A 19,430-nucleotide genomic window follows, 5' to 3' on the forward strand; every position below is an offset into this window, starting at 1 on the left:
AATACAACTTCACTGAACATATTTACTAATTTCATAAAAGTTCAGAGAAAACCCCAGTTCCTTTATGCCATAAATTTTAATACGCGTTGCTAATGTTGGCTAAATTGAGCAATTTTGGTGTGATTACACTGATTCTTCTTGCTTATAACTCCATACGATGTTTATGAGTTGTGACTAGTTATTTATAGAGGTAGATCTGTTGCATCCAAAAAAATTCTTTAACTACATTCTACAATGTGTGGATGCAGAATACCGTTGAGTTTACAAAGGAATTGGTCATATTTACTCTAAACCTGCAGAGATTTCCATACCTCTCCAAAATAGAAAACCAAATATCCCATCCCCCTAAACTAAAAACACCAAATAAATTAACCCTGTAGCATTGGCTCCAGAGCAGTTTTGCCATTGTGGACACTCCCTTCCCCTCTAACTCTATCCCTACTAGTGTAGAATAAGGCAGTGAGAATTTGATATATTGACGGGTTACTGTGATGTGCCCATGCTCGACGTGGGTGGCAGTCTGGCAGAGGAAGAACTTTTTATTCGTGTAACTCATGACATGCCAGCCCATGTGGTAATAATAGATCACATTGCCTTTAACCATGAAAGAACAACATCTAGTTTTGGTCTAAATCTTGGGCCACAGGCATTTCAGATGATGACGGTCTTCATGTTTGCTTCCACCATGGTAGCCGTATGATTGGTTTGTAGGCTATTTATTTTTGTATCCTATGCTAAAGTCTGGTTCTTCTCTGCTTTGGCAGTCTATCAATAAAAAACATCAGTGTGTTTTGTTACAACTCAAGCTCCCACCAAAGGAGTGGAAGTTCCTTTCTGTTACTCATACAATAGGAAGGGCTTTTTCCGGAGGAAGCCAGCTGAGATGCTATGTTGATGGGGAGCTAGTATCGTGTGAGAAGTGTAGGTGAGCAAATCATTCTTCATCCGTAATTTACAATGATGTTGGCATCATCTATTTTGCATTGGGGCCTAATATGTGGCTACATTAATGTATTCTAATCATATTTTCCAATTAAAACTAATTACATAATATTGTTTACAAGTAATTATTTATTCATCTTGTTACATCGATGAAAGATAGGTTTGGGGTTCTTCAACATGTACTTTCATATGTTAAAGTATTCACTCATGTATAGTTCTAATTGGTAGACCCATAGTGTAGTCTGGCTCAAAGCACCCATGTAACATAGGGAACTTCCAAGACTTTGCAATAGGGTGAATTTATCTGGATATCTTCCTAGTTTAGACAATGCCATGTTGCCATGATATTATTATTTTTTCTGGAAAAAAAGAGATACTGTTAGTTTTGTTTCCCCTGATTTTAAGCTTGTAAAATCAGAAGTTATTGTTGCTATTTTTAGGTATGCAAAAGTCAACGAGGTAATGACCCGCTGCACCATCGGTACAGAATTGATGCCTCTTGGCGATGAACCTAATTCTATTGGTTTTGAAAGGACTTTCGCCTTTACTGGTCAAATGGGCCCAGTTTATGTGTTTTCTGATGCTCTCTCCTCAGAGCAAATAAAAGGCATATATAATCTGGGACCAAGTTATATGTACTCCTTCCATGGCGACGATTCATTGTACAGGGGAATTTTGGACGCACGAGACGGCATCTCATCAAAGATTATTTTTGGTCTTAATGCACAGGTTCCAATCTCTTTCTGATAAGCATGACGTTGTACTTATTTCATCAAGTGTAACACTCCAGTCCAGGTAGTGTTTGCCCATGTGTGCAGTAGATAGTGTAACTGGAAATGGGATTGGCCCAGCAAAAGTTTCAGAAAGTTTGGACCGCATATGAAGTTATAAACTTAAGGGAATCAAACATAGCAACTCTGCACAAACTGTAGTTTGGGAAAAAAACATGTAGTTTGCTATATGTGTCCAAATCGCTCCATGTTGGGCAACCTTGAGCAGATTTTGGGCTCTTTGGAGTTACAAAGAATTCAGACTAACTTAATGTTTTTCTTTCCCACATATTCTCAGGCTAGTGACAGCAAGACTTTGTTCAGTGTGTCATCCGCACTTGATAGTGCTGACAAAAGCACAGTTGAAGCAACAATCATCGGCGGGACAAAGTTATGTTCACGACGCTTGCCACAGGATATTATTTATTGTGTTGGAGGAGTCTCTGTATTTTTTCCTCTCTTCACTCAATTTTGTGACGCTGTAACTAATGGTGGGCAATATTGTGATACATCTGTCATCAATGATAAATTGGCAGCTGAAGTTATTGAGCTTGTCGCGTCTGTTCTGGATGGAAATGTATCAAATCAACAACAGATGTATCTTCTTTCTGGGTTATCCATTCTGGGTTTCTTGCTTCAAGCTGCTCCACCTCAGCTGTTAAATATGAAAACACTTCCTGCAGTGAAGTATATGTTCGATGTGTTACGGAACTGCGGTACTCTCTCTCTGTGTGTGTGTGTGTGTGTGTTATAATATATTTTCCTGTGTGTCTGACGAAGCTACATATTATTAATATTTTTTCTGCATATTCAGGTATGTCTAAAGTTCTTCTGAAAGATGCTATTTCACGAGTTTATTTGAATCCAGAAATATGGGTATATTCAAACTATGAAGTGCAGAGAGATCTTTATATCTTACTGATACAATATTTTGAAACGGATGGAAGATTTTTACCACTACTATGTGGACTTCCTAGGATTATTGACATTGTGCGCCAATATTATTGGGAAAAGATAGATTCTAAGTGTGTTATTGGTTCAAAGCTGCTGCATCCAATTACTAAACAAGTTATTGGAGAGAGACCTAAGATAGAAGAAATCCGCAAGCTTCGGCTTCTGCTTCTGAGTTTAGCAGAAATGAGCATAAAGTAAGCACGTCTAACTTTAAAAGAATCCTTTAAAGATGTTTAGATGTTTTCTCCTCTCTACCCCCCCCCCCCCCCCCTCCCCCTTTCCTTTGATTTCTTATGTAGATATCTTATAGTTGTACTTATTTCACAGGCTCAAAATTTCTCCAGCTGATATAGGAGCTCTTATATCATTTGTTGAGAGGAGCCAAGACATAGCATGCATCGAGGACATACTGAACATGATACTTCGCGCTCTTTCACATGATTCACTTTTGTCATCTTTCTTGGAACACGTAAATGTCCTCGGTGGCTGTTGTATTTTCTTAAATCTTCTTAAGAGGTAATATATTTTCATTGATCACTATCCAGAGCTAATTTCTTCATGTACATTAGTTTGTGCTAACTAATACACAACATATAAATCGAGATATTGCTTATCACGCAAATCAGACCCGATGGTACTTCACCATGGTTAAAAATTTAGTTGCTTGCTTGTGTAAAGTAATTGGATGCTTGATAAACTGCAAAACAACACAGAAAATTCCCAGAGATTGTGATTTTCTTTGACTCAGTTATTTGGTTGTGATGATTTCCCTCAAGGAATTTTGTAAACTACAAAAAATGAACAACGAAATGGACCACATGAATATTGGAGCAGATTGAATGGTGAGGATAGTGCACCATTATAAGGCTCTAGAGCTCATTTTCTGCCTATCTCAGCATCTTGAACCATATAGAAGGGCCTAGCTGAACATGGGGTGTCATGACTGTCACTGATGCCCCTGAATTCTTTGTTGTCGATGCTCTGCAAGAGTGCTGTCACTACTGTATTTTGACCTGCTTCTTGCAGTATTGAATGACTCATGTTTCAGAAATGTCTGTCCATTTGGTCAGAAAAAAAGGGAGTTCACTTTACCACAATTTCAGTTCACTGATGTGTAATATATTCAGCGACGCCCACATTTTCCATGTACTAGTTTTTGTAACATAGACATCCATCTCCATTAGGGCGACACCTCTAGGGCGACACGGGGGCGATCTCGCGCCACCGCCGCTAGGCTTCCCCGCGTCCCCTCCATTCCTCGCCGCTGCCAGAGGCTGGCGCCGGGCAAGCCTTGGACGCAGCCAAGGAAGGTGGCGGCAGGGAGCTTCTCGCGCTCGGGCAGGCGCCTGGATCAGATCCGCCTGATCCGTCCGGCTGTTCGGAGGAGCTTGCCTCTGCGTGGTCAGCCGGTGCGGCGATCCGGGCTAAGCCCATGGATCGGACCTGGCTGTTCCGTCTGATCCTTCCGGCCATTCGGGACACCGGCGGTTGGGCTCACCCGGAGATGCCTGATCTGGATCGGGACGCCTTGTAGCCTTCGTCCCCTTCTAGGTGTGCTTCTCCGTACGGATCTGGGTCACAAGACTTGCCGATCCTCGATGCGGACGGAGCCGGAGGTGAGGATTCAGATCGGGAGAAATCCCTAGTCGACCTTTCGGCGGCGGCGGTGACGCCCGAGGGCGCCGCTTTCTTCTCCATGGAGATGCTCGTCAGATCTGCTTCTACTTCCACCGCGTCATTTGTCTCCCGGGTGAAAGCCCTAACTGCGGTGGGTGGCGACGGCGCCTTCGGCGTCGTTCCCTTCTTGAAGGCGCCGCCTTGGGAGCTGTGTGACTATGGACACCGTTGGGTGGGCGGGTGGGCGTTGGCGGCGATCTGTATTAGGAGGTGGAGCGGTGTTTCATCATACGCATCAACGCCGACGGATCTCGGCAGCGTGGCGCAGTGGAGTCCCGGCGTCCGATGTGGGTTGGCGGACTCGTGCAGGAGGACGACACTGTCTGGCATCGATGGCAGAGATGCCTGGCAAGGTCGGTGCATCAGTTCTGCTCTAAGGATGAATAGATGGAAGATGGAGGTGACGGCCCTTGCAGCGTGCGGTGCTCACTGGGAGTGTGCCGGACCGGTGTATGACCCAGTCCAAGTAGTGGCTTGGATGGGGCATCCGGCTTTAGATGTTAGGTTTTGGTGCGATGTCTGTTTGGTATTAGGCCCGGACATTCGGCACACCTTCATCAAGGGGATAGGAGTAGCAACAGGCGTTGCCAAGATGGTGGCTTCAGGCTTATTGATTATCACCTTGTATGGTCTTTGTGAATAATTAATAAAATGGCTGCATGCATCGTCCAGATGCAGAGGCCAGGGGTACATCCTCCTTTTCTAAAAAAAAAGACATCCATCTCCATATTTTAGTCTTCAACCGCGAACTCCAGAAAAGACTGATTTTGAACCCTGAACAAGGAAATTGTTTATTTACAACCCTGAACTAGGAGAACAGTTCAATTTACCTCTCGCTTGGTCTGGCAGGTGGTTTTGGTTGAGATTTGTGCCACACGTGTGTTTTGAATGATGTGGCATCGATGTGAACAATTTTTCTCCCTTGAGCTCTTTGTCATTCTTAAAAATTCTTAATAAGGTGTCCAAGGTTCAGTGACAGAACTCATTAAATGGAACAGGGTGTGATGTTCCCTACATATAGACTGATTCATTTTGGGGAAGAAGAAAGAGAGAGGCAAAGAGGATGTCAATCTCTTCTTGGACCCGCATAGACTTGTCTACTGGGTCCACATCAGATTTAAACCACTTCAAATTAGGTCGAGAGGGTAAAGTAAACTATTTTCATAGTTCATGGTCGTAATATAGATGCTTCCGTAGTTCGTTGTTGTTAATTGGATTTCTGCCAAAGTTCTGGGCTGAAAACTAGAGTTTTGTTTGCAAGAACCTTTTTGTTTCTGCGGTGATCTGTCTACCTTCCATCTTCTGTGCATTGCATCACTGGATTTTGTATGTTACTACAAAAAACATGATTGTGAGAACCCATAATATCTAGGTATGTCATACTTGTTTAACGTAGGTAGTATGTTTCTTTTGGTATATCTGACTTGGTTCATTTCTCAGGGAATTTGAGCCAATCAGATTGTTGGGGCTTCAGCTCCTTGGAAAGCTTTTGGTCGGGATTCCATCAGAGAAAAAAGGAGCAATATTATTTACCTTACCCACAGGAAAATATAGAAAAGAAATGACATCAGCACCTCAGTTGTTTTTCCATGTAATATCTGAAAGGCTCTTGAGATTTCCACCCTCAGATAATTCAAGTGCAACTTTTTTCGATGTTCTTCTTGGTAGAACCAGTCCAAAACAGGTCATAATGACAATTTTGTGTCATGTCACTGTTTCATTTTATTATTTTACCATAACTTTTAGTAATTAACTGAAACTGTAAATGTGGTCTGCTATTTTCCCTGTATAGGTCCTACAAGAACATTCTCAGTCTGATCCATCAAAAGATACAAATTCCAACGCTTCAAGCTTGGATCACTTTTTCCTTCCTCGGATTTTGGTTTGCATCTTCAAATATATGCAGTCTTGTCAAGATTCTTCAGCTCGCACGAGAATCTTAACTAAGCTTCTTGGTTTACTCTGTTCAAACCCTACGAACATCGAGGCATTAATGGTACTGATTATTTTCTTAGCTCTATATAAATTACTCCCTGTGTGTTAATCCTGGGATGATTTTATCAGGAGCATGGTTGGAACTCTTGGCTTGAGACATCGACAGATCTCGATGTAATTAAGGAATACAAACCAGCTCCTAAAGCTGAGCTGGACAATGTGGAGATCAATGAACTAATTCTTGTGAGGAAGTTGTACTCGTTGGTCCTTTCATACTACCTGAGCTCTGTAAAAGGTGGCTGGCACCAGCTTGAAGATACAGTTCATTTTTTCCTTCTGAAATTTGACCAGGTTTGGTGTTATCTCCTTTTATATGAACAGCTTGGTACCATATATCTTTTGTTCGATTCTGATGACATTACTGGGATTAATGAATCTGCAGGGACAACTATCAAGTTCTTATTTGCTGCGGGACATACTCGATGATATAGTTGGGAGCCTGCTTCAGACATCTTCGGAAGAAAATATTTTCCTTTCACAGCCTGGCTGTGATAATGTCTTACATCTTTTGAAGCTTATCCAGGAGTTGCTTGTCAATCAAATAGGAATTAAACTCTTGGTAAACTTCAAAGCATACTTCTATGAAACAGAAAATAATTTATTCTATACACACATTTCAATACTGTTCTTTTTCATTTACAGTTTCCATCTCCTAGCACTACAGACGAATCTTCATCCGATGACAAATGGAAAGAAGATATTAAGCTTACAGTAAATGAAATTTTAGATGCTGAGACCAATGGCCAGTGTAGAAGGTACTAGTTCTTTCCCTATGTTTTCCTGCATAAAATGCTTTGTTAGAGCATCTCCAGCCGTTGGCCCCCCAGGAGGCGCTAAAAATCGCCCCCTGGGGCCGCACCGGCGCAAAACGCGCGCTGGGGATGTGATGCCACCCAGTCGGGGCGCCCACGTTTTTTTTGAAAATTAAAGTGCGGCACAAACACGGCGCAAATTCAACCATTTTCGGCGAGTTCATACATATTTCGGCGAGTTCAAACCAAATTCAACCAAACACGGCACAAACACGCCCACTCATACATATTTAAAATATTTTACAAAAAAGAAAAAAAACACACTACTAGGCCCGCCCGCCGTCTCCCTCGCCTCGCCGCCCGCCGCCCTTGCAGCTCTACATGCCGAGGAGGCTGTAGAACTGCGTGTAGTCGCCGCCGCCGTCATCGTCGTTGTCGTCGCCTCCTCCGCGGCTGCCGTCCCTGCTGCAACCCTCCCCAGGTTGGCGCGGCGGGTTGGATGGTCCAGGGGCGTCGTCGTCCTCGTCGCTGTTGAGGATCACCACGCCGTGCTTGTCCTCGCCCCCACGCTTGCGGGCGGCTATCTCCTCCAGGGCCCGGCGCTGCCAGACCATCTCGTCGCGGAGGTAGTCGTCCCGCGCCCACTGTAGGGCGTCCTCGTCGGAGAAGCCGCGCCGGGCTATCTCCTCGTACTCCGTGGGGAGGCCGGGCTCTGGCTTCGGCCTGACAAGGACGAGGCGGCCAGAGGGAGGGGTGGACTCGTCGATGCGGACGCCGGAGCTGCGGGTGCGCCGGCTGACCGGCGTGTCCTGGGGCTCTGGCTTGACGGGGCGGAGGCAGGGAGAGCCGGACGAGCGGCCGAACGAGGAGGAGGACGCCCCGTGGTCCATGCGCCTCGGCGTCCACGAGCTCCCACGTCGGCGAGAGAAGGACGGGGCGGTGTACTCCAGCCTCGGCGTGTTGCCGCCCTCGATGTACTCGAGGACGGCCTCCAGCGTGCGGCCGGGCACGCCCCACCATTGGCGCCGCCCCTCGGAGTTGAGCCTTCCGGAGGGCACGACGCCGTTGGTGGCCTCGAGCTGCTCGGCATGGCGGCGGCGGAAGTAAGGCTCCCAGAGCGGGCTGTCCGGGACGTACCGTGGCCCTTCCCTCGCCGCCCGCGGCAGGGAGGCGCGGATACGCGCGATCTCCGCATGCCGCGCCGCACCGGTGGGCGGTGGTGGCACCGGGACCCCGCCGGCGCTGATTCTCCACGCCCCCGGTACCCGCATGTCCGGTGGGACTGGGTACTTGGCCTCGAAGAGGAGCCGAGCTTCGTCCTCGTGAAGGTGGCGGCGGCCGAAGCCGTTCGCCGCCGCGCCGTCGCCTGGAAAGCGCTCGGCCATGCTTTGAGCTGGAGACGGCGAGAGGAGAGGGAGGAAAGGGGAGAAATGGCGCGTCGGCGGTGGAGACTCTGTGCGTGTCACCGGCGCGCTGGGGTCGGCTTATATAGGCGGAGGCGCCGCGCGTACGCGTGGCCGCGGCGTGTACGCGTGGCGGGCGAGGGGACGCGCGTCGTCCGGTCTTCACTGCGCCTCCCGTGAGGCATCAATGGAGGAGGCTGACCGGCGCAGCAGCTTTGGCATTGATTCGCCGCAGGAAACGAGGCGACGAGGACGACGAAGCGGCGAGAAGAGAGACGAGTCGCTGACGCGGCGGGCCCGCGGCTCTTTCGCGCCAAAAACGATTCGCCCGGCGCCCCCGAGCGCCCCCCAGCGAGCCGGGTTCGGGTTGGGTCTGCCGGCGCCAATTTCGGCCCGAGCCGGCGAAAAATGGGCCCTTGGGGGCGTGACTGGGCCGATTTTTCTGCGCCGGCGGCCGAAAAGTCGCCTGGGGGGTGGCTTGTTGGGGGCGCGGCTGGAGATGCTCTTACTATTGCTAAATATGCGAGTCTTGTGTAGCTAGATGTGGAGTACTGCTTATACCTGCATTCTCACTCCTTGTATTGTTGTACATGCATTTGCTTTACCTGTCCATTTTACCCCTTTTCATTCCGAGGTGCATATTGCAGTATTGTGCCAGGAGCCCAGGTTATGGTCAGGGGTTACCACCATTTGACCACTGGTTGCCAGCCCCGTTGTGTTTCTACTGTCCCCGCCCTAGGCGACATATCTCCACTCCTTTCCCAGTGCATCCACTCCTTGCACAGATGCCTCAGTCGTACCCTGTTGTGGCTGCACTGCTTCAGGCCTCCACACTACTTGCGGTAAAGCAAGGCACACCGCAGACGGATCACAAGAATGGCCGTCCTCCGAAGGGCTCTGATGGCATACACTAGGTGATCGAACCCAGGTGCTGAGATAGGTGCTAAGGCAGCAAAGGGGAGGGAGCAAAGGACCGAGCATCAAACCCATTTTGCTGAGGTACCATTGCCTGACCTAAACAAGCCATGCATCTTATGTCAGGCAGTCAGATCATCAAGATCACCATGGCATTGTTTCAGGATCGATACACAGGGCTTTCTGTGTCATGTTAGGGTTTCCTCCCGCCTTCAGAATTAACACTGGATTACCTTTTATATCAATGTTTTCTTTGGTGCCCTTGTAAGATATTCTCTTATCCTGTAATGAGTGCCTCTTCAACAGCAAGCATCTTGGTTTCATCAGCCTGTTTAAAGGGCAGCCCGGTGCACGTAGCTCCCGCTTGCAAAGGGTCCGGGGAAGGGTCTGACCACTTTGGGTCTATAGTATGCAGCCTTTCCCTACATTTCTGCAAGAGGCTGTTTCCAGGACTCGAACCCGTGACCTCATGGTCACAAGGCAACAGCTTTACCGCTGCGCCAAGGCTCCCCTTCTTTCATCAGCTTGTTTGGACAAGACAAATCGGAGGCGACAGCTTGTGCTGCTTGCCAACAGCATTTATTCTTTTGGGTGTGTCTAGGGTTTCCTGGTCTTAGGCTTGTATACAGACCCATTGTTTTTTCTATCTATGCATCGAGAGGCCAAGCTTTGGTGTTATCTCCAAGGAAAAATAAAGATGCATTTACATGAATGAGCTCAGACCGGTAGTTAAACAATTTAATATTTATATTCGAGTCATACACAACCTGAAGCTGATATGTTAAACTGCTATTATTCCCAAGCTGAACAATGCCTTTCCATAGATTTTGATTTGTTTCGGATTTCTTAAATTTCTAAACTTGAGGAGCTGCACATCGATATTCTAACGAAGATATCAATTATCAGGTTTCCTTGGAGCTCGTGCCAATTTGCTGCTGGGGATGAAGTAAGTGATGATTGGTGGAGCTTCTTTGACAAGGTATGGAGTATTATATGTAATTTGAATGGGAAAGGACCAAGCAAATTGATCCCGAAGAGTCCCCAAAATGTTGTAGCCCCGTCCCTAGGGCAAAGGGCACGTGGATTGGTCGAGTCTCTGAATGTCCCTGGTGCAGAAATGGCGGCTGTTGTTGTATCCAGTGGTATTGCAAAAATGAATATATTTGCTGACAGAGCAACGATATTGAGGGGAGAGATATTCCCGAGAATTTTCTTTCACCTTGTTATTCTGTACCTCTGCAAAGCTGGATTGGAAAATGCATCCAAGTGTGTTCTGCAGTTCATGTCATTGCTTCCCTTGCTCATTGCAGACGATGACCAAAGCAAAAACAAGCTGCATTTTCTAATATGGTATGCTGAAAACATTGAGCTTTGTTATAAGCTTGTGTAAAATATTATTCTAACTCCTTTCTTGGTACAGGTCTTTACTCGTTGTGCGATCTCAGTATGGGCAACTTGATGATGGTGCACGCTTCCATGTTTTATCACACTTGATTCTCGAAACTATCATATATGGCAAGGCCATGCTTGTTACTAATATCTTGGGCAGAGATGATTCTATTGAAGTCAACAGCAATAAAGAGGCTGGGTTCATTCTTAGTTTTATACAGAAGGATCGTGTTCTTGCCACGGTTTGTTCCTTGGTCCTTATGTTTATATTTGTTCAGAACCTTTTGTTGCCGTCTTAGAAATTTGTAGCAGTTCATTGAGTAGGACATGTTTCAAGCGGCACAACTTCAACTAATGGTGTTGACCGCGTGCTGTATGGCTGTTTGTCTTTTCCTTTTCATTTTATTAGTGTGGTGGGCTGGGAAGGGGGATGAACCGTTCTTTATATGTTTATTCTTTTTTTGGATGTACGAACGATGTTAGAACACATATTTGTTTCTAAGTGGTGACAAAGTCATATTTGTTTTTCAGGCTGCTTATGAGGTTAAGCATATGCATGCTGTTCAGGCTGATCGCTTGAGGAATCTACAAAAACTAAACTCTAAACTTAACGAGCGTTTTACTAAAGAGACACAACTAGTGCAGATCGTTGATGATCAGATACATCTCTCCATCAGTTCTGCACTTTCCTCAGATGACAGTAGAAAAGCAGCTTTTCAACTTGCTTTTGATGAGGATCAGCAAATTGTTGCAGTAAGTGAAATACTGCCAAATTTCCAATGCCTTTTTGAGTTTTGGAAGACATATACTACCTCCGTTCGGAAATAAGTGACGTGGTTTTAGTTCAAATTTGAACTAAAACCACTTATTTCTGAGCGGAGGGAGTAGTTGTTAAGTTTCATGCACAAACCAGTAGAGCCAACTGTCCAAACTGATATGTTTAAAATAAATAAATTCCAAACTGATAGAGAAGGTTGGTCAATCCAAACCCTCTCTCACGTATGGCTCAATTAGGTCTAAACGTGAACAGAAAGAGGGCAAGCAATTTTTTGTTTAAATTGTGAAGCCGAGACTTGAACCCAAGGCCTCTTGACTTTGATACCATCTTATGTTCCATGCACCAACCAGTAGAACTAAAAGTCCGACCTGATGGAGAAGGTTGGGCAATTCATATATACTTCAAAAATAGTCATATAGTAATTATGGTAATATGTAGTTATTTGGAGGACATATAGTCATATACTCCCTCGGTCCCAAAGGGAGTATATGACTATATGTCCTCCAAATAATTATAGTACAAGTCAGCGACACTTATTTTGGGACCGCAGGAGTAGTAATTATTTTTGTGTTCTGGAGGACATAGTTATATAGTAATTATTTGCCTCTTGCATCAGGATAAGTGGATACATATTTTCCGTGCTTTGATTGATGAGAGGGGACCATGGTCTGCAAACCCTTTTCCGAATGATGCTCTGACTCACTGGAAACTTGACAAAACAGAAGATAAATGGCGGCGGAGGTTCAAGCTCAAGCGGAATTACATGTTTGATGAACGTCTTTGCCAACCTTCATCCTCTAGGAATGAAATTACAGAGCCATTTTTTGACCAACCTTCTTTTAGCACCAAAGTTCCTGAGAAAATGAAGCGATTCCTTCTGAAAGGCGTGCGAGGAATCACAGATGATAGTGGTTATGGACTATTTGAGGACACTAATGATACAAGTGAATCTTCCCACAGTCCTTCAGAGAACCAAAACCAGAATAATGCTGCAGATTCCTCAGATCATCGCACTACTGTTCAGAATAAGAAAGACACATCATCTGCTAATGGAGATAGTGATTATACCAAGGTAAAAAAAATTAGCATAAAATTTACCTGAAGGTACCGGACAGATGTTGATTGCTGTTTGCTTTCTATTTTCCAGGTGCTATGTTCAGTTCATTGTGTTCTTGTAACCCCAAAGAGAAAACTGGCAGGGCAGTTAAATATCACACGAACTGTTCTACATTTTTCTTTTGATTTTTTGGTTGAAGGGACTGGAGGATCATCTGTTTTCAGCAAATTCAAAGATAAGAAAGATTCTGATAGGAAGAACGAGCTGGGCTGTGCGGAGAGACTTTATGGTTGTCGAGACAGTTTGATTAGAATCAATGGCGGTTTGATGCAAAACCAATCTAATAAAATCAAACATCACAGGAGGTGGAATATAGCCAAGGTATGTCCACCCCTCTCTCTGTCACTCTATTTTTCTTGCTCACTCTTTTCATCTTCTTTCTTCCTTGTTTGTTTCAGATAAAAGGAGTTCACTGGATACGCTACCTACTACAGTATACTGCAATGGAGATATTCTTTGATGATTCAAATGCACCTATATTTTTAAACTTCTCCTCCCAAAAGGATGTTAAAAGGGCCGGGTCTCTCTTAGTTTCCCTCAGGAATGATGCCTTGTTTCCTAAAGGAAGTATTAAAGACAAAAATAGTGTCATTTCATTTGTTGACAGGCGAGTTGCACTTGAAATAGCTGAGAATGCCAAGGAAAGATGGAAAAGGAGGGAAATCAGTAATTTTGAGTATCTAATGATTCTTAATACCCTTGCTGGACGATCTTACAATGATTTAACTCAGTACCCTATATTTCCATGGGTTCTGGCTGATTATGCCTCAGAAAATCTAGATTTCAACAAGTCATCTACTTTTAGGGATCTCTCAAAGCCGGTTGGTGCTTTGGACGAGAAACGATTTAAGGTCTGGTAACTGTTGAGTACTTATTTTCATGTACTAGGTTAGCATCCCTTATGAGAACCTCATAAACAATGTGCTATTGTCAGGATTTTGAAGATAGATATCTTAATTTCTGCGATCCTGATATACCGAGGTTAGATCTTGACTCTTAAAAAACAGTTCCTTTGGTTTCCCTTTTGTTGTTGTTTGAGTTCACATCAATTGTACTAAGAACTGTGAATCTTTTTGCTGCAGTTTTTATTATGGATCTCACTACTCTAGCATGGGAATCGTTCTTCATTACCTTCTCAGGCTTGAACCTTTTACAACCCTGCATCGTAGCCTTCAGGTTGTTAATGTGCTTGTCATAGAATATTTTTCAAAACTGAGCATTGTGTTCTCTTATCACAATGTCATTCATCTTCTGTTGATACTTAATACAGCACTTGTCATGCCACATTTTCACCATAATTCATAAAGCAGTAGCTTTAATATGTGATAATTGTTCAGCATTTGTGCCTGTCTGACACTTCCTTGTACAGGGTGGCAAGTTTGACCATGCAGATCGTCTTTTCCAGAGCATTGACAGCGCTTACAGAAACAGCTTATCAAATTCAAGTGATGTCAAAGAGCTTATTCCTGAATTCTTCTATATGCCTGAGTTTCTTGAAAATTCAAATTCATATCATCTTGGTATTAAGCAGGATGGTGAACCTTTAGGTGATGTTGCTCTCCCTCCATGGGCGAAGGTAATGGATACTTCTTTTTGTCAGTTATCTATATGATTTTCATATTTGTTATCTTGATGAATTACTTGTCCACTAGGATAGCTTTATTTTTATTCTAATGACAATTAGTTTGGTCTTTTGTAATATTCACATGCTGTGTACAGTACCATCTCAGTTATGAGATTTGAGAGTTGAGCCAGCTTTCTAAATAGAAGATGGATTTTCTTATGTGGAAGCTGCTAGACTAGTCTTCCCTAGAAAATATCCTTTTGATTTGATCATCACTACTAACAAGATCAACTCCATAAACTTGTAATGTTGCAAAGAGCAATTTGTTGAATAATTATGTCAGTTCATGTTCTGATGTTCATGTAGCTCTCTATTTAGCATGCTTGTTATAAGTGAGAGTCTACTGGTTTGCACGCGCATCTTCAATTTCTTTGGTGTTCAACCGCATCCTATTTTAGTAATTTGGTACTTTTCCTGATATAATTTACTTCATACAAACATTTAGGGTTCTCCAGAAGAATTCATTCACATCAACAGAGAAGCACTTGAAAGTGAATATGTGAGCTCTAATCTCCATCACTGGATTGATCTCATATTTGGGTACAAGCAGCGGGGACAGCCTGCCGTTGAGGTGCAATTAGGTTATTTTTGCCAGCGTCTTTGAAACTCTAGCAATGGAATATTATTTGATCTATATATTTTTACCTTTTATAGGCAGCAAACATATTTTACTATGTGACATACGAAGGCGCAGTTGATCTGGAAAACATGGATGACATGATACAGAAATATGCTATTGAGGATCAGATTGCGAATTTTGGACAGACACCTATCCAGATTTTTCGTGTGAAACATCCAAGAAGAGGGCCTCCTATCCCAATTGCCCATCCACTGTATTTTGCACCACAGTCAATAACATTAACTTCAAGTGTTTCTAGCACAATCAGCCATATGTCGGCTGTACTATTTATTGGCTTGTTGGATAACACAATTATACTGATGAATGAGGGACTCATATTATCAGTGAAGCTGTGGTTGACAACACGGACGCAGTTAGGTGGAAATTTCACCTTTTCTGGACCACAGGTTTTTCCTGACTACAACACCATAAAATGATATAAATATTGACATGTTAGTATATACTTTTGTTGGTAACATCTATTTATTTTTGTAGGAAAATTTCTTTGGGGTTGGTTCAGATGTTATCTCCCCTCGTAAAATTGGCACTTTCCTGGCTGAGAACGTCAAATTTGGAAGACAGCTCTTAGCAACTATGCAAATTAACAGTGACAAGTATTTGATTTTATGTGGAAATTGGGAAAACAGTTTCCAGATAATTTCTCTCAGTGATGGAAGAATTGTGCAGAGCATCAGGCAGCATAAGGATGTTGTTGGCTGTGTTGCAGGTACAGACATTTTAACGGGTTTATGTTATCCATTTTATTTTCAAGTTTCCAGATTATTTTGGAGTCCGTAGCTCTCGCTTTGACCAAGATATGGGTACCCAAGCCGGTCCTAGGAGTGTGGAGATTAAACAACTCGACTTCCTTACCCCCAGGGCACTAGCCTACTTCTGTAGTTCCCTAGCTGGAATTGTAACAGAATTTGCAATCATTTGCTCATGCACACCCAAATATGGGCCGTTTTATATTAGAAGGAGAACACAAACATGTCACAAAAGGTTACAAGGGTTAACCGGCAAAACCAGAAAGAACCAAAATAACTATAGTAAACAGCCAAAGAAGAAGCCTAAAAGCTACTCCCTCCATCCATAATATAAACATTGTTGTAATAACATCTTATATTATGAGACGGAGGGAATAAGAAAGAAGAAGACCAAAACCCTACTGCAACCGTTGCAGGTCTGGAGGCTCTGCATGCAAGAACTCGCAATCCTAAAAAAATATGCCTCGTGTGCTAACAAATCTTGCTCTTGAGCCCCTCGAAATAAGCCATGTTCTCCGTCTCTCTCGATTGCATTTCCACAATGGATGTGAAGTAGTTTGTGGTGAGGAATAAAGTCTGTTGACCACTTCATATCCTTGTTTCATGCATGGTAATTTGGATAGTAAAACGGAGCAGCAAATTTTAAATTAATGATCTGGTTATCTCATTTTATTAGACATTTTCTGGGTCCTTGTGTGACCATTCGATTGTTTGTTTTATGTCTTTTGTACGTTGACTGGATTTTTAAAATGTAAATGGTTCTTGTCGTTCCATATTGCTTATGAAATTTCTCGTCCTAGTTGTCATTGTTCTTGTTTCCCCTTTTCATCGTTAGAAACTTTTGTTATGCAGTTTCATCCGATGGAAATGTGGTTGCAACTGGAAGTTATGACACAACTGTTATGATCTGGCATGCGTTTCGAGGCAGACCAAGTGAGAAAAAAATGAGGACTGCAAATTTTGAAATTTCAGAAAATGATCATATTATAATGGAAAGGCCTGTTCATATCTTGTGCGGTCATGATGACATCATAACATGTTTATTTGTTAGCACAGAACTGGACATTGTTGTCAGTGGATCGAAAGATGGAACTTGTATTTTCCATACACTGCGTGAAGGGAGATATGTCAGATCCATTCGGCATCCATCTGGCTTTGGTTTATCAAAGTTGGTGGCAACAAGGCATGGAAGGGTGGTACTGTATTCTGAAATTGACCTATCCTTGCACATGCATTCTATCAATGGAAAACATATTGCTTCGGCAACATCCATTGGACGTCTCAATTGCATGGAACTTAGTTGTTGTGGAGAGTTCATGGCTTGTGCTGGTGAGCATGGGCAAATAGTTCTGCGTTCTATGCATTCTCTTGATATTGTTTGGAAGTATCCTGGAGCTGGGAAGGGAATTACTTCTCTAGCTATGACCCGTGAGGAGTGCTTCATAGCAGGAACCAAGGACGGTAGCTTGCTTGTATTTTCAGTAGAAACTGCTCTAATTCGACGAGGGAGCATGCCACAAACAAGTGTAAAGCCTTCGGGAGCTGGTTGAGTTGTGGTAACTTGTAGCGAGAGAAATCCACTCACAAGAACCCTTGCTCGGAAGTTTGAAGCACAAGGTACACCAAGTTTGAATTGATAAGTCTTTTCTCACGCTCGTCTCACTCAATTGCCCTTTATCATTTTTGTCTTTATTTTTCTCATGATTTTAAGTATGATGTGTATTTTACACCATCTCTTTATATTTTAGTACTTCCTTCTATTTTCATCTCTTAAACCAGCAAAACGAACTGAACCTTGAGTTACCCCAGCTTAGTACTGCTTATAAGTTATAGTGCATACAAAAAGTGTACCGCAGCTAGGAAATAATGTCTCATTTAGCTATCCTAAGATTTCTCCAGCCATGACTGTTAGATTGCGTTAATCTCAGGTTTAGTTCTAAGGGTTTCCGTCAATTTTGAGTAGTTCAGTACTTCTGACTGCTATTTGAACTGCCAAGTTCAGAAGTTAAGATTTGGAAATGTTAGCTTTAGCTCAACTATGCGCAGAATTCGTCATGAAAGTATTGACTGCTGAATTCTGTTGGTACTCTCTGCAGGTTATTAGCAGAAAAATACACCAGTTCTCACGCTCATGCATAATGTACATAACATGGAGCGAGATTCAGAGAACAAAGGATTCTCAAGATGCTGTGCTGACGACGATCCATGAGCAACCAAGCTGACAGTAGTGAAAACTAACATGCATGAAGAACACCGACTAGCGGAGTACCAAATTGATTTTCAGGGTAGACAATAGCAATTGACATCCGTCTCACAGCGGTACGGCACACTGCCACTCCTGTTGTTGTGTAGTGGAGGGGTGGTGCCAGGGTTAGCCTAGCCCCAGCATGGTTTGCCTGTATGTATTAGACGTCAGTGCTCTGTAATCACCAAACTCCTCACTGTGGTAGAGAGGGTATTCTACGTTCCTAGCAATTGGGAAGTGTACAAATCATCTAAGACCAGCAGTTGTTCTCATGGTTCTTGAAACTTCTAGAACATATTATTGATGTCAGCCTTTTAAAAAACGATACTGAAACTTGAAAGTGCTCTTGAACAGTGTCTAGATCGATTCCTCAGAAAAATAATAATTAGATTCCTCAAAATCAAAAAGATTCCAGGAAAAAAAAGTGTCTAGATCAGAATCCATTTTCACTATTGCATTAGTTCTTATGAGATCTTCAAAACCGGGCCCCAATTGTATTCGTCTCAGCCACATTCGTCTTCTACTGCATTTTGCACTAGTGTATGCACTGCTACTGCATTTTGCACTAGTGTATGCACTGCAAATTTTGTGTTTTTATACAAATTTGTATTCTATTTCTACACTAATGTGTACTACATTTATGGACAGTAGGTACTACTACGATGGTCTATAGCACTTTTGCAAGAGTTTCCTTTTGAGTTGTATTCCATGTGGATGTGTAAGAAAATTGTGTGTGAACTATAATACTATAAAAACATTGGGAAATGATTCTAATCACCCAAGAACTTTAAAAACAAGCCAGCTCCACCTCCACATTCTCCCTTTCCGTCTACCAATCCAAGACCTTGCTCGCTCCCTCTCCCTCTTTCCTCTCCACCCAGATCCTTGCCGGCCAGGTTCACGAACCTACCAAGCCTCGTGGTTCTGGAGAAGGTTGTTGCCGCCGGCGTCGAGGAAGGAGAAACTCTCGGTACTTGGGGTCGGGAGGAGCAGGCGAGGGCGCTCGTACGCTGGGCCAAGAGGTCTCGAGAGGTGGAGGAGGCTGCCGCCAGAGGGGAGGATCCGTCGTTCCTGAAGCCGCTCGATCAGACGTCGATCATGGTGGGCCTGGCACCGGACGTGAAACTAAAACGTGATGGCGAGCATACCTCCATCTCCTCTCCAGGTCCTTGCAAGAGCTAGCGATTAACTAGGCTAGGCCATCGGCTCGTGGAATTATCTATTGCGAATTGTGTTGTCGCAGATTTACTTCATCTTGTTTTCCTGAGTAATTTGCAAAAAACCACCACAATTGCGTCGCTTGGTGCGAAAAACCACCGTTTTCATAAAAGTTTGCAGAAACCACCGTTTTTGAGTAATTTTGTTGCACAAAGCACTAACTGGTCGATTGACCGCGTTTTGGCAGAAAACGTGACGGGTCGGGCCCAACCGTCAGGCCACGTGGCATGGGGCAGACGGCGCGCGCCTGACGCCCGTTAGCGGT

General features: G+C 43.8%; 1 protein-coding gene across 1 annotated transcript in view; it reads left to right on the forward strand.

The window, feature by feature from the left end:
• Window positions 1-18,247, forward strand: part of LOC109750536 (BEACH domain-containing protein B) — a 31,399-nt gene extending 13,152 nt beyond the window's left edge. The window contains exons 17-40 of the mRNA XM_020309495.4: window positions 765-925; window positions 1,383-1,671; window positions 2,011-2,428; window positions 2,527-2,860; window positions 2,994-3,182; window positions 5,784-6,027; window positions 6,136-6,339; window positions 6,408-6,629; window positions 6,721-6,897; window positions 6,981-7,093; window positions 10,315-10,758; window positions 10,829-11,039; window positions 11,329-11,550; window positions 12,192-12,647; window positions 12,723-13,013; window positions 13,091-13,543; window positions 13,627-13,673; window positions 13,775-13,868; window positions 14,062-14,268; window positions 14,762-14,887; window positions 14,971-15,342; window positions 15,431-15,662; window positions 16,555-17,319; window positions 17,799-18,247. Of these exons, the coding sequence (XP_020165084.1) occupies window positions 765-925; window positions 1,383-1,671; window positions 2,011-2,428; window positions 2,527-2,860; window positions 2,994-3,182; window positions 5,784-6,027; window positions 6,136-6,339; window positions 6,408-6,629; window positions 6,721-6,897; window positions 6,981-7,093; window positions 10,315-10,758; window positions 10,829-11,039; window positions 11,329-11,550; window positions 12,192-12,647; window positions 12,723-13,013; window positions 13,091-13,543; window positions 13,627-13,673; window positions 13,775-13,868; window positions 14,062-14,268; window positions 14,762-14,887; window positions 14,971-15,342; window positions 15,431-15,662; window positions 16,555-17,252 (6,204 nt within the window). The 3' untranslated portion in view covers window positions 17,253-17,319; window positions 17,799-18,247. The remainder of the gene's footprint in view (window positions 1-764; window positions 926-1,382; window positions 1,672-2,010; window positions 2,429-2,526; window positions 2,861-2,993; window positions 3,183-5,783; window positions 6,028-6,135; window positions 6,340-6,407; window positions 6,630-6,720; window positions 6,898-6,980; window positions 7,094-10,314; window positions 10,759-10,828; window positions 11,040-11,328; window positions 11,551-12,191; window positions 12,648-12,722; window positions 13,014-13,090; window positions 13,544-13,626; window positions 13,674-13,774; window positions 13,869-14,061; window positions 14,269-14,761; window positions 14,888-14,970; window positions 15,343-15,430; window positions 15,663-16,554; window positions 17,320-17,798) is intronic.
• The last annotated feature ends 1,183 nt before the right edge of the window (window positions 18,248-19,430 follow it).

This window comes from Aegilops tauschii, chromosome 7 (assembly GCF_002575655.3).
Source record: "Aegilops tauschii subsp. strangulata cultivar AL8/78 chromosome 7, Aet v6.0, whole genome shotgun sequence".
Taxonomy (NCBI): domain Eukaryota; kingdom Viridiplantae; phylum Streptophyta; class Magnoliopsida; order Poales; family Poaceae; genus Aegilops; species Aegilops tauschii.